Source organism: Pituophis catenifer, unplaced genomic scaffold, assembly GCF_029215685.1.
Source record: "Pituophis catenifer annectens isolate HBS135680 unplaced genomic scaffold, rPitCat1.0.hap2 SCAF_1, whole genome shotgun sequence".
Taxonomy (NCBI): domain Eukaryota; kingdom Metazoa; phylum Chordata; class Lepidosauria; order Squamata; family Colubridae; genus Pituophis; species Pituophis catenifer.
Window position 1 is genome coordinate 44,005,206 of NW_027256881.1, and position 14,250 is coordinate 44,019,455.

General features: G+C 34.6%; 1 protein-coding gene across 2 annotated transcripts in view; it reads right to left on the minus strand.

Annotated features, from left to right (window-relative positions):
• Positions 1–237: 237 nt before the first annotated feature.
• Positions 238–14,250, minus strand: part of EML4 (EMAP like 4) — a 149,476-nt gene continuing 135,463 nt past the window's right edge. Inside the window, exons 18-22 of one of the 2 annotated variants that reach the window (XM_070932367.1) lie at positions 13,467–13,564; positions 11,168–11,255; positions 7,713–7,811; positions 6,446–6,576; positions 238–3,113 (exon numbers count right to left, since the gene is read on the minus strand). In XM_070932367.1, the coding sequence (XP_070788468.1) occupies positions 2,616–3,113; positions 6,446–6,576; positions 7,713–7,811; positions 11,168–11,255; positions 13,467–13,564 (914 nt within the window). In that variant the 3' untranslated portion in view covers positions 238–2,615. The remainder of the gene's footprint in view (positions 3,114–6,445; positions 6,577–7,712; positions 7,812–11,167; positions 11,256–13,466; positions 13,565–14,250) is intronic. The other variant, XM_070932368.1, reaches the window with a different exon arrangement.

A 14,250-nucleotide genomic window follows, 5' to 3' on the forward strand; every position in this document is an offset into this window, starting at 1 on the left:
GGAAGTCTAACCGCAAGGGCATTTTGAACATCCCTGAATCATCCTTGCCCTGCCCAGGTACTAAACATGGAGCTTCATCATAACTTTTGACACAGAATAGGTTGAGTTTGCTCTGCCTCAAGAAGATCACATCTGCCTTGAATTGATTAGAAAACTGGAACAGCCCTGCTTTAGACTACTGAAAATCAAACATATGAGCCGGGAAAGATACGAACAAGAAGAGATTGCTACATTAAGTTGATTCTTGTATTTTTATTATTATTTTAAATCTTCCGATTTTTCTGCCATGAGACAGGAATGCATGATAGACAGAATGGCTCAAACATCTTCACATGACACACTCAAATCATATTTCACTCACAATTTTACCCTAAAACATTTACAGTTAACATAATCCCACCCATTTCTATGATCACAGATTTAATTATTTATTGAACAGTAGTTGCCAGCAATCAAAAATTGTAAGGCTTTTTTTTCCTTTTTTTTTTTTTGGCATTTTAAAAAAATCTGTTAATCTATAACATGAGGAAAATCACAACTATTAATTCTCACTTTATATGGCAACCTCAAGGTAACAGATAAATCCAAACAAAAAGCTGTTTTCATGTTACTCACTGAGGATGTTAAAGAGCTCTACAATCCATTTCATGTTAACTAAAATTACTAGAACTATTTTACCTTACTATGTTTTTAAAAACTGCGTTATTCAGTTAATCTCTCCCTGTGGAATAGAGTGGAACAAAAAAATGGGGAAGAATGTTTAATGAATCCCCTTTCTCCATCTTTTCCTCCATCTATTATGGGTGGTTATAGAACTCACTGAAGCAGACTGGGAAGTTGTAAATCCCTGAAAATGGGCCGCCTCCCTTGCAGATAGATGCCTCTTTTCCAAAAGAATCCATTACCTTGATACAGTATTTGTATTTGTGTTGCCCACAGGGACTATTTGGCAAAGTGGCCAATCATACACTGGAGCACTCCAATGTATCATTTAACAGTACAGCTTTTTAGATAAAGCAAAAGAGAGCAGTTGCTTGGAATTCACATCGTGGTTTCTGAAGATAATTATGTTGAGGTTTTCCGGAATGGATGTAAACAAAGATGTATGTGCACCTGTATGGATCTGTATGTGACAGTCTTTATGTCCTTTGGGAGTCCACATCAATTGTTAATGTTTCCACTGATGAATACTGTAGATTACATACCTGATCTGTAGTATTTACTCCTGAGAAGTTAATAGAAGGGAATGACAGTTCTGATGCACTTTGGAATGGCACATTCACGTAAACGCTTGCACACTTAAGACTTAACGAAGGTTTCTAAACACAACTTCTAAATAAGGTCTAACATATCAGCACAATTTTAAAAAATCCTATGTAAGTAAAATATAAAGTAGGATGTTTTTCAACAAATGTTTAAACAGGAAAACCTAGGTATTTAAGAAAAAATGTAGCTGATGCATTTTTTATTTTTTTTAGAAAAAGATTTTTACCACATACTAAAATGCCATGATATCCCATAACTGGCCAGGTCCAGCTATCTCTGAGCTGCACGGCTTACAAAATTGGACAAGAGAAAAAAAAAACCACAGAAATAGAGGAAAAAATTCAAAAATAACCAACATTATCCAAGAAAATGGGACATTTATATTACAGCTATTAAAAAGATGGCTGTAAAAAAATCTATGTGAAAATTTCTTATTTTAAGGTTATCCCTAATTTTTTAAGTAACTGAGTCAATCATTACATTAATCCCAAGCATTAGATTTTATAACTTAATGCTATTTCTCTAATATTTTAATCTCTTATTGAAAGTGTTAATTGTATTTGAGGGTCAGGTTTGAACTTGAGAATTAGAACTTTTATCTTAATGAAGTTAAGTCAGTTTGTATTATAGTCACAGTTGGTGTTCTTGAATTTTAATATGTCAATGCAAGTAGTTCCTTGAAATTACATCGTATAGCAGTCATTGGGTAGAAAACTAAGCAGAACTTGCTATCTTAATTTGGTTCTTTTAAGATCTACTATCATGGAACAAATAGAAGTATACTTTAATATAAGTTGTCTTAGGACAACCAGCAACCAAAGTACTGGCTAGTAAGAATTGCTAGTTTTAGAAAATTGCATAGGTATAAATCAAGAAGGCAGTAAGCATAGCACTGTATGTGCCATTATGATGTTGTCTTATTCTCCTCTCCTCTTTTTAATGTAAAAAAAGAAAGGAGAGCTTCCTGAAGGGCTTTCACCAGGGTTACATGATATAGCAGGTATTACCTAATGCTTCTGAATGGTCTTAAAAGTTCTTTCCCACAATATTCTCTACCTACTTTTCTCAACAAACTCTTCCTTAGTTATTTGTATCATGCCTCTTTCTCATAGCAATTTCAGAATTATATTTTAACCTAAGGTAACATTCTACTTTTCTATTTAGCACTTGACTGGAATTGTCAAAATGAGTCCTTACAATAATCCCATGTGTTGAAAACAGAAGTAGATCAAACTAACAAGCCTTCCTTAGAAACTTGAGTGCTCCATGTCAGAGCTGCTTCCCTTCCTTACTTGAACCCTCTTTTCTTTTTTCTTTTTTACAAAACAATGTGCACTGAGAGAAACTATCTAAAGATCATCTTGAGTTTCAAGTTGATAAGACACTCGAGAGTTTTCCTGCTGATCTTCAATAACAGTGGATTCACTCTGTTCCTCGCTCATTTCACTAGGCGGTTCTTCACAATTTGGCTCTCCTGGATCCAGACTGCTTCCCTCACTTTGCTCCTCATTCTGTTCTTCATTGGTCTTCACAGTATGCTCCACGTCACTCTCGAAGGACGGTGAAAAGCCGTCCATTAAATTTTCACTGGCTGCCAGTTCATCCAAGGGTGGATTAAGGGACACAGGGATGCTTGGCTGTGTAAAGCTGTCTCTGGCAGTTACAGGCACTTTGTTTGTGGCCATTTCTACAGCAGTATCATTCTGTGGCAAAGTTGCTTTCTCAACAAGTCTCCACTGAATGATACTCATATCTTTGCCTCCAGTTGAAATTAAATGACTATCATTATGAGAGAAACTGACATTTGTTACATGACTACTATGGGCACTATATTTATGACTTGGAGCCTGTTAACACAAATAAAAAAACACGAGTGTTAAGATCAAGCTATATATCAAACAGGATTAACTCAACTTCCAATTACATGTATTTAACTAGGAAAATATATACTCTTTCCAATGCATTGTAAATTTCAGCAAACTACAAATTCCCCCAAAATATAAATCATTACAATCTCAAACATGCATTCTATCGAAGTCTAATGCTACCAGTCACTTTGCCATATATAAATATTCAAACGATAGATTTTACTTATAGAATAAGTGTGCAAGTTTCACAGGAAAGGGTTAGTTCCATTCTTCTTGTAAATAACCCTGTCACAGGAATGGCTAAGCTGCTAACCAGAATGATTGGTTTGCATCTTCCAGCAATCCTGGAACTCATTGGTTGTCCAATAGTCACTGATTGCAATTGCAGTACATTTGCATAACACCAGAGACTGCTGGGACAAGCAGCTCACAGCAACGTCAAGACAAAACAGGTAGGCTGAAAGCAGGGTGGATTTGATTTAAATCAAGTTGATTTAAATCACAATTTAAATCATGATTTAAATCACTAGTAAAAAGGCTTGATTTAAATCATAATTTTTAAAGAGCAACTGTCATCTCTGCTACTCCTTTGACCCACTGTTGACTCACCGAGAGTCCCAGTGTTGCAGAATATACAGCCTCATGCTACATAACTAAGCTCCATTTCATGCTGAATAAACTATTTATGTATCTTAAATAGAAAACTATCTTATGATAGATTTTTACCCGAAAAGTTTATTAAAATAAATTCGATAAAAATCAAAAAAAATCCGATTTAAATAAAAAAAATCTGATTTAAATAAAAAAAAAACTGATTTTTTTGATTTTTTTAAAAAAATCATTGATTTTTATCCACCCTGGCTGAAAGGGAATATCTATTTGCACTGATTCTCTTGAAATTACCCATTGTGAAGGCAACCGACCTTCTGACTGGAAAACATCAGTAGTTCATCCTTGGTAAATGCTTATGTGATTGTAATTTTATTTCAGACTGTCTGGCTTAGTTCAGTGCAACACTTGTTTTACAGCTGTCTTTCGTGGTACTCTTATTAAATTTGGATACTATGCTATTGTAAGCGGCTTGCTAGTTTACATGGTCAGATTACTTATCTAGAGTAAGTAATATATTGTGCTCTTCAGGCTGAAATTGGATAGCCAACTCAGCTGGTGTGTTTTATCAGCCCCCCTTATCACAAAGGCCCTGCATGAGAAGGGCGTAGGGACAATTAATTATTGTATCTGATCAGAATGAGAGCTGTGGATCATATGCAGAGCTGTGGGGACAATCATTTAAATGTGAGCATCAATGTGCTGCAGTTGTCAAAGTCCTAAGGGTGCATTAATAGAAGGATAGAATCAAGATCATGTGAAGTGTCAGTACCAGTTTATAATGCCGTGGTAAAGACCATATTTTTGTTTTGGTTGCCACAATATAAAAAAGATGTTGAGACTCTAGAAAGAGTGCAGAGAAGAGATATTAAAATGATTAGGGAACTGGAGGCTAAAACATATGTAAAATGGTTGCAGATATTGGCTATGTCTAGTTTAATTAAAAGAACAACTAGTGATAATACCACAGTATCAATATTCCAATATCTAAGGGGCTGCCACAAAGAAGAGGGGGTCAACTTATTCTCCAAAGCACCTTGAAGGACAAGAAGCAATGAATGGAAACTAATCAAGGAGACAACCAACCTAGAACTAAGGAGAAATTTCCTGACACTTGGAACAATTAATCAGTGGAATGACCTGCCCCCAGAAGTTGTGGGCGTTGGAATACTGGAGTTTTTAAAGGAGAGATTGGACAATCGTTTTTCTCAAATGGGATAGGGTTTCCTGCTTGAGCAGTGGGTTGGACTAGAAGACCTCCAAGGTCCTTTATTATTCTGTTATTCTGAGCTGTGATGGTGCAGTGGTTAGAATGCAGTACTGCAGGCTACTTCTGCTGACTGACTGCTGCCAGCAGTTCGGCAATTTGATTCTCACTGGCTCAAGGTTGACTCAGCCTTCCATCCTTCGGAGGCCGGTAAAATGAGGACCCAGATTGCTGTTGAGGGCAATATGCTCACTCTGTAAACCACTTAGAGAGGGCTGTAAAGCACTATGAAGCGGTATATAAGTCTAAGTGCGTATTTTCATGTATGGTGGACATGTAAGAAAATTAAGGCATTTTGGATTAAGATATGGTGGATTATACAAAATATTTTTAAAAGGAAGATAAAATTTACTCCACAGTTGTTTTTACTGGGTATAATTGAAGGATGTACAGTTACAGAGACCAATTTGATTTTGAATTTAATAACGGCAGCCAGACTTTTGGTGGCGCAATACTGGAAGAAGGAAGAAATACCTACTATTGAAGAATGGACATTAAAAGTAGCCAATCTGGCGGAGATGGCTAAAATTTCTGCATATTTGAAGGACCGTTCGAATGAAAGATATGTACTGGAATGGAGAAGATGGATTGACTATATACAAAACAAATACAGGACTAAAAAGTTGCAAATAGCTTATGAATGAAATATTTAGATGATTTTTTTTTCTTTTCTACTTTGATATCTTAGTACCTATGGCGGAGTTAAAGAGTAAGGGGAAGTTAAGAGTTTATAGTTAGTTTGCTTATGTTAGATTATGTTTGTTAAATGCAATACCCTGTATTTTGTTCTGGGAAGTCGGGGGGGGGGGGGGGAGAGGGGAAGGGGTGGGGGAAGGGAGGATTTGTTTGTAAAATATTTTAAAACTTTTCAATTAAAAAAAAGTTTAAGTGCTATTGCTATTATTATTCTATTTTCCTAGTAAACTAAATAATAAAATTTCTGTTCTGTCCTTTCACTACAATCCCAGTGCTGCCTACAGTTTAAAAATTACAGGTAGATATGAAATTAAAAAGAAAATGTAGTGAGAGAGTAGTAATTTAATCATTATACCTCCAGGTTCCAGTAAGGCAGGGCTGGGCAACTATGGCCCTTTTATGACTTGTGGACTTCAACTCCCAGAATTTCTGAGCCAGCCATGTTAGCTCAGGAATTCTGGGAATTGAAGTCCACAAGTCATAAAAGGCCATAGTTGCCCACTTCTACAGTAAGGCAGAGGGATAGATTTTTTTCTAGGTTATATTCACCATTAAGGCACACCATTAAGGCATATTAAGGCACAAAACAATAACTATTCTGGGAAATTTGGTGCATAGGAAAGGAAACTTATTTCTGCAAGAGATTCTAGCATGTGAAGCTGAATACACAGGCATACATTTATAGTATACAACTGCTTTTCTTCTCATTCCTGTTCTAAAACATTGCCCCTAAACTTACCTTTGCTTTGGAGCAGGGATATTGAAATAGATGGACTTTACAAAAGTCATCAGCCACAGCTATCACTTTCCTATTATGGGACCTCACAAGGGCATTTATATCTGTTCCATCTGATCCTTCTGGCCACACTCCTTCATTATATAAACACAAAAGAATTAAAATGTTACTAAAACAAGGGGAAAATACAGAGACTTACAGCCCTCAAGATGTTGGACTCTGATTCCTATCAGCCTTAGTCAGCTAATAATTCTAGATCAGTGTTTCTCAACCTTGGAAGCTTGAAGATGGGTGGACTGCAACTCCCAGAATCCCCCAGCCAGCGCTGCTGGCTGGGGAATTCTGGGAGTTGAAGTCCACCCATCTTCAAGCTACCAAGGTTGAGAAACACTGTTCTAGATGGTTACAAATTCTCTATGGCTTAGGAGCATTTTAAGAAATTAGACATCCATTTAGAATACATCAATCAAAACTAAATAATCCAATGTATAATAATTGTTCTAGATATACAATCTCTCCTATGTGTATGAGAAAAGACAAATACTTTAGCTGACATGGCAGAACCCCATTTAAAAATATTTTCTAATTTCTTTTATTACTTTAAAAAACAACAAAGAAAAAACATATTATTTAGGAGGCACATTTTTAAGTAATTGAAATATTAAGATAACAATGGAATGAATGAATTGAAGCCTTAAAACAAATACAGATTTAATGACAAATGTTTAATCTTTTCTTATCAATGTTTTCTTACTTGGATAACTTTAAGATGTCCGGTTGTCAACTTGCAGAATTATTAGCCACAGCATGCTGGCTAGGAATTCTGGGAGTTGAAATCCGTGCATCTTAAAATTGCCCAATTGGGAACAAAGGAAATGTTATATGCACAGACCTATGCTCCGAAATCCCGAGTAACAAAATGTATACAGGGAAATCACAAAGCAAAATCTCAACTCATGTACTTGTATTCAACATCAGGTAACTTGTACAAAAGGCCATGTGTTGTGACATTATGATACAAGTTACATAATTATTTGCTAATAATTTTGATTTGTAGTAGATACCTATGCAATTGTAACAATTTTCCACCAAAGCAATTATATTTAATGAAAAATAAAATACTGGAATGATTCCATTTATGAGGTCAATTTAAAGAAACCACAACAGCAGAATATTTAAAACACTCTATGAATGGTATAATCTTTGTATTTTCCAGAGTAGACTGATTTTAAATTTAATAATAACAATTAAATAGGAATATATTACTCACCAAATACCTGAAACCCCAGCACACAAGTGTATGTTGTCCAATCTATGTCCTTACAATCAGAGCGGTTCCTTATCAGTTTACAGCCATTTGGAATGTCCCCTTTATAAAAATACATAACTGGTATTGGAATAGCTATTTATAATTTCCATTTGTATACTATCTTTCCATCTCTAGGGTTCTCAAAGTAACTCTCAGAAGAAAAACATCCAGAAATATAAAGCAATTAAAACCCTGTTAAAAGCAACAACAAATCATTATTATTCCAATTAAAAAAGAGCTGGTTGAAACGAAATGCCATGTTCCTAAAGAGAAAGAAACAGGAGCCTCTGGAAGGAATGTGTTCCATATCTTGGAAACAGGAGAAGGTCCTCTCCTCTATGCCTAAACATGGACCTCTGAAATTGGCGGCATCTTTAAGAGAGGCTCTTCTGTCCACTTCTGTGTCTGGACAGGCTCAAACTATAGTTATATAGTTTGTACTGTATATAATTACATAGTAAAACAATATTAGAGTGAGATTTGTTTTATCTATCTATCTATCTATCTATCTATCTATCTATCTATCTATCTATTAAAAAGCTAAATAAAAACAACTGTCAAATATTTTGAGTTTGAATAACCGTTGTTTAAAAGGGTTTACTAGCAGAGTATGTTGCAAATTTAAAGTTTTTCACTATGCTATCCCTTGTTATTTAGGTATTGCAAGCATTCATGCTCCAAAGCAATGGTGGTCAAGAAAATTATTCTACATTTCATGTATTTCATGTATTCATTTCAAGAAGGATTCAAAGATACAATGGAAATAAAATCTAAATACTGAACTATCTTTTAGCCATAGGAAAAATAAAAGGCTAAATAGCAGCTTTTTTTTTTTTAAAAAGGGAACATTTTGTTATAATAAATAATGCTTATACGGGTAGTCCTCGACTTGTAACAGTTCATTTAATGTCTGTTCAAAGTTACAACAGCATTGGAAAAAGTGACTTATGACCATTTTTCATAGTCACATAATCAAAATTCAGACGCTTGGCAACTGACTCATATTTATGATGGTTGCAGTGTCCCAGGGTCATGTGATCACCCTTTGTGACCTTCTGACAAGTGAAGTCAATGGGGAAGCCGTATTCACTTAACAACTGTGTTACTAGCTTAACAGCTGCAATTATTGTAAAACTGTTGCAAGAAAAGTTGTAAAATGGGGCAAAACTCACTTAACAAATGTCTCACTTGACAACAGAAATTTTGGGCTCAATGTTAGTCATAAGTCAAGGACTACCTGTAGTTTACATTATAAATCAATAGCTTGAAAATCCAAGAATTAGGGGTGACACAATCATGTTAATATAAAGTAAATGATTTCAGCAGACTGGCATATATAACTGTCTGCATATGCTACATTCCAGTGCAACATGAATGAGCTTTTCTTTTTCTCATAAAAAAGCTGTACATATCTTGAAAATTTGGGTCGTAGCTACTTTAACCTACATTTTGGACTATACAACTGTTTGCCAACAATAGGTGCTAATAAAATTTAAACTCAGAGTGACTGACAGGGGGGAATAAAATTTTAAACATTCCTTCTCTTTAAATTTTCATCCATTGATTCATTCAATAGCTTTAGACTTATATTGATGTAATTTTATTTCTGTACAGAAATTACTATACTATAATAATCACATTATTACTATACAGAAAAGCGTCCAAAGACATTCTTCAGTGGCATTTATGCATGAAGCTTTTTATTCTATCTCTACGCTTAAATGGATCAGGATGAACAGATCTGCCTACAGTCTGGAGTTTTATCCTGGTGGGCTGAAAGTTGACTCAGCCTTCCATCCTTCCAAGGTCAGTAAAATGAGGACCTATATTGCTGGGGGCAATATGCTGACATTGTAAACTGCTCAGAAGGTGCTGTAAACGTACAGCACTATGGGGTCGTATATAAGTCTAATTGCTATTGCTATATGCCACAGGGCCAGGTTATCTGTGAGACTGATACTCCCTAAGGACATCTATCTCTCCTACGAAATCAGATAGTATCTGTCCATTTCTAATCCCTTCCCTTAAACAATGCCATTTTATAAATCTAAGAAGTTTGCATTTCTGAGGCAGCCTGGGTATTTCCTATCGAATACCATTCATCTTGAGGTTTTCCAGACCTCTACCCTCTTAACATTTGGCTCCCCCCCCCATGCCTTGAGATAAGGAGAAGTGGTGGAGAATTAAATGAAGGCATGCATGTGGAAGCTTAACATTAGTGCCAGGCTTTTAATGTTTATGGTTTTAATAGATATATGTATTGTGTTGTTTTATGTGCAGATGTTGTTTTAATTGTTGATAAGCAGCCGCCCAGACTTTGATGTAAGATGGGCAGCTATAAACAGCTTTTAAATAAATACGATAGATCAATATATGGAAATAATTAAAATTACTGCTAATAGTAAGACAAGTCAGTTCAAATTGAACTTGACTCCTGCTAGTTATGTAGATGCATGCATGACTTCTTGGCAAGATAGCCATTGCCTTCTTTTGGAATTATTATTATTTTTTTGGCTAGAACAATCTATCAATCTTCAATTTACAGTTAAAAGCAGGAACACTTGAATGAAATAATATTCTATAATTTGTATGCAAATCCACTTTAAATTGGGCCAGAATTGAATAACTCATATCCTGCCTGTGTTTCATATGCCATCATTCTTTACTGCTACAGAGTAACAATTTACAAAAGACAGCAGAGATGTTTATAGAACCAGGGGGGCTCTTCATAAGAGCTTATTGTTTCCTCACTATTATTCAGTCTTATTTTGATTATACTGTTCATATCCTGGATAGCTCCAAGCTCATTTCAAGTATACCATAATGTTCAAAATATTTTAACATACTTTTGTCTTTCAGGTCTATTAATAAGCATTATTTTGGTAATCTAAAAGAAAATTCTGCAAAATTGTGACAATTTGGCTGAATGTAGCCTGCCAGTCATGGTTTTTCCTAGGTTAGGTATCCCAAACAAGCAACAAACCCGAAAGATTCTACTATGCCACCTTTGGGCTAAGGAAAATAATTTGTTTTGAAGGTCTAATACACATAGAACATTTTGAATTCTTAAAATAAAAGAATATTAACAGTGCTAAAATAATTATTTTAATTATTATATCAATAAAGAAGAAATTTGATGAAGCAAACATACGTAATACTTTCAAGCTATAACTTATACTCTGACATCTCATAGCCCAGCACCTCTTTCATAAAGTGTTAATTGAGGCCTTTGCAGAGAAGGAGGTATATTTGGAATTAACATTAGGAACAAAATAACTTTGAATAATGTTGAAGATCAGGTTATAGAAGGTCAAATTATTATCCTGTCAACAAGCATTCCACATACTGCAAGTTTTTTTCTTCTTATGATTCTTAGCATTTTTCTACTATGGAAATAATTGCAATTTTGTACTCACAGTATAATATTTCATAATCTCCTGAGTTGGACATTATGTATTTGTTTTCTGGGGACCAATCAAGGTGTGTAATATAGCTGGAATGTCCCTAAAACACATATAAACAAAAAAGAGATAAATAAGCTATCAAAATTTCAGTAAAAACAGTGATTTCTCCCTCTTTCACCTTTTATCTTCCCTTTAAAATGTTCAAATCGACATGGTCGTTTATAAAACTAATCCACCAAGTTCGTACTTTGATGGGAATGAACTAGAAGCCCATGAATGGATTACAATTACCATAAATCCCAGTCACCCGTGTTGAAATTTAAGCATATGGCAGACAGATGCAAATCCCTGCTTTAATCATTTCATTGGGTGAGCTTCCTCCTTCTCAAGTGCAGTGATTTCCCTATACATAACTGATTTAATAGCAAAAGCAAATCGATCTGTCAATCACATCTGAACCTGGGCAAACAAGATTTGTATGAAGATGGAGTGGAAGGCTACAATTTACCCTTCAACTGAAAGGATGGATATGCAATAACAGAAATGTTCTTTGTGAGCAGTTATGTACAGAGCTTGTTTCATGCCAAGGATAATAGGATGCCAAATTCAACTGGTTTACATGAATGAATTTGCTTTTACAATGTTCCCAGTTGCTCAGGAAAACATGCAGTGGGCTCAGAAAAAAGAAGAAAGCTCCATCTGTTTTTTTTCTCTCCCCCTGCCCTCCATCTGTTATCCCGAATCTTTAAAAATTGAGAAGCTAGCACTAACATTGTAGGTAAGTAAGATAATCAATTACCAGTCATTGCTGGGTTTTTGGCAGCTGTAAACATTTTTTCCAGAATTTGGAAAATAGAATAAAGCCAATTTAAAGAGACTCTTTTGTGCAAAAATATCCCTTTGATTAAATCATGTGAGAGTTGAAGGTCACATTGTTGAAACAGCCTAAATAGTTTACATTAAATGTATATTTCTATAAGCAACCACCATCTCTTCAGTGGCAGTCATAGCAAGAGAGTTATTTTATATTTCATTTCTGACATATCATATGCATATGTGACAAGTACTGGCACTTCACTCTAATAAAAACTGCACGTACTACATTAAAAACTCTGAACTATGAAGGATAGGAGAATGTCAAATTTATGAAGAGAATGAATAGCATAAAGAGCTATCACAAAGTGAAATACTATTACGACCCAATTAAATGTTTACCAGTCACATCTTTTATTATCAGATACATTGTAATTTATTATTTTTATTCTGCCAACTATCAGAGTCATAACAGTTTACACTAAAAATATAAAATTAGAATTTAAAAAGGCAAACTAAACTTCAAAGATCTGGAAAAGCTTAACTTTGTTGCTGCTGCATGAGGTCTCAGGTGACCTCCTAGCAGTGGAAGATCATACAAAAGATGCTACTCTCTCTATTAATCCAGACCTAAAGTTCAGATCTAAAATTAACTCTGTGTATTTTGTCTAGAAACAAATTTACTAATACAAAGAGTGAAAAATATTCCAGAGCTCTCACTCCCTGAAACTTTTTGGAAAAGGTATATTTTGGTGAAACTTGGGTTTAAAATAAAAGGCAGAATAAACAGATATCTTTTTACTCTGGTTTTCCAAACTAATGTATGCACTCTGTTTTTTCATGTGGGGCAACTGTTTAAAATGGAAAAGTTTCTAACCTCTCAATATTTGCATTTCAAATATGTTAATCTAATAAATTATGAGAATTTGAAATGTCAAATTAGCATTCAAAACTGAAAAGTACATGTGCATTCAATTGACACACAAAATTGCTTTTTAAATTCCATATATCCAGTATAATATACCAGGATTTGAACAATGGTACCGTATAAAGCTCTGTGGCAAAAAATGGAACCTGAAAACAGGTTTTGGGATAAAAAAATAAAACCAACTACAGAATAAGCATGGAAATCATGGCACACTATCATATTTTACCACAGTTAAAAGCAAATTTTGCCTACATTTAAACTGGAAAGAATGTTTTGTATATATACCTTCATGTCCTAAAAGTAAAAGACACTATATTCTTACGACAGCTTTAAGAAGTGGCATTTGAGGATAACATTGTGGTCAAGCGATAAGAACACAATATTAGTTGGGAATATTTTAAATAGAAATGTGCTATTTATTTACTGCACTATCAACCATCAGAAATTAAGGTTCAGCATGATATTACTTACTGGGATTTAGACTGTACCTGGATGAGAAAACAGCTAAATCTGTATGCATTCCACCTTTATTTACAAAGTTAAAAAAGAGTATCATTTTACAATTCTTACAGTGCACTTTCCATATCTGCTGTACTTTCTTCCATTTTCTGTTACTATGTAGAGGTAAATGAAATTGTCATGGGAACCCACTGCAAGAAAGGTGCCATCTGTAATGCAAGTTAAAAACAAACTATAATTGGACAGTGCAAAACTCTCTAGCATATCATGTATTAAATAGTTGTAGATAATAACAACATAAATAAAAGTTGTAACTATTTTATTTTACCTACTGAAGGAAAATGATAAGCATTAAAAATATTTTAATTTTCATATAAGGCTGTTAACTAGTAAGACTCTTGATAATTATGTAGCATCAGTGTTATTTTTAGCAACTACATAGGTTTTCTCCATGACAATTTATCCCAAACTTGGTCCCATCAACACTGTAACTGAGTTCATCCACCCTACTGCTTATTGCCCTTTTCTCTTTCCTTCCACTTTCCCCTGAATTCAGAGAGCTAAATTTTTTCATGATATATCCTTAGTATAATTATTTCAACCTGGCAACTTGTGCCTTGAGTATAATCTTCTAATTGTATTCTTAAAAGTCTTCTACAACACCTAAATTCAACACCTAGTACTCATTCTATCCTGCTTCTTCAAAGTTCAGAATTGGTTCTAGAGAATGCTCTATCAAAGGAAGGTCATAGAGAAAGACTGGGAACTTATATAAATTAAGGTCCACTTATAGAATTGTTTCTGCCTAATTTTTCAGTATCTCTAGTCTTTGGCCAAATTCTTTTTGTGTTGTGTCATTCAATTCCATTGTCAGTCCTAGAAGTCTTTTGTTGGG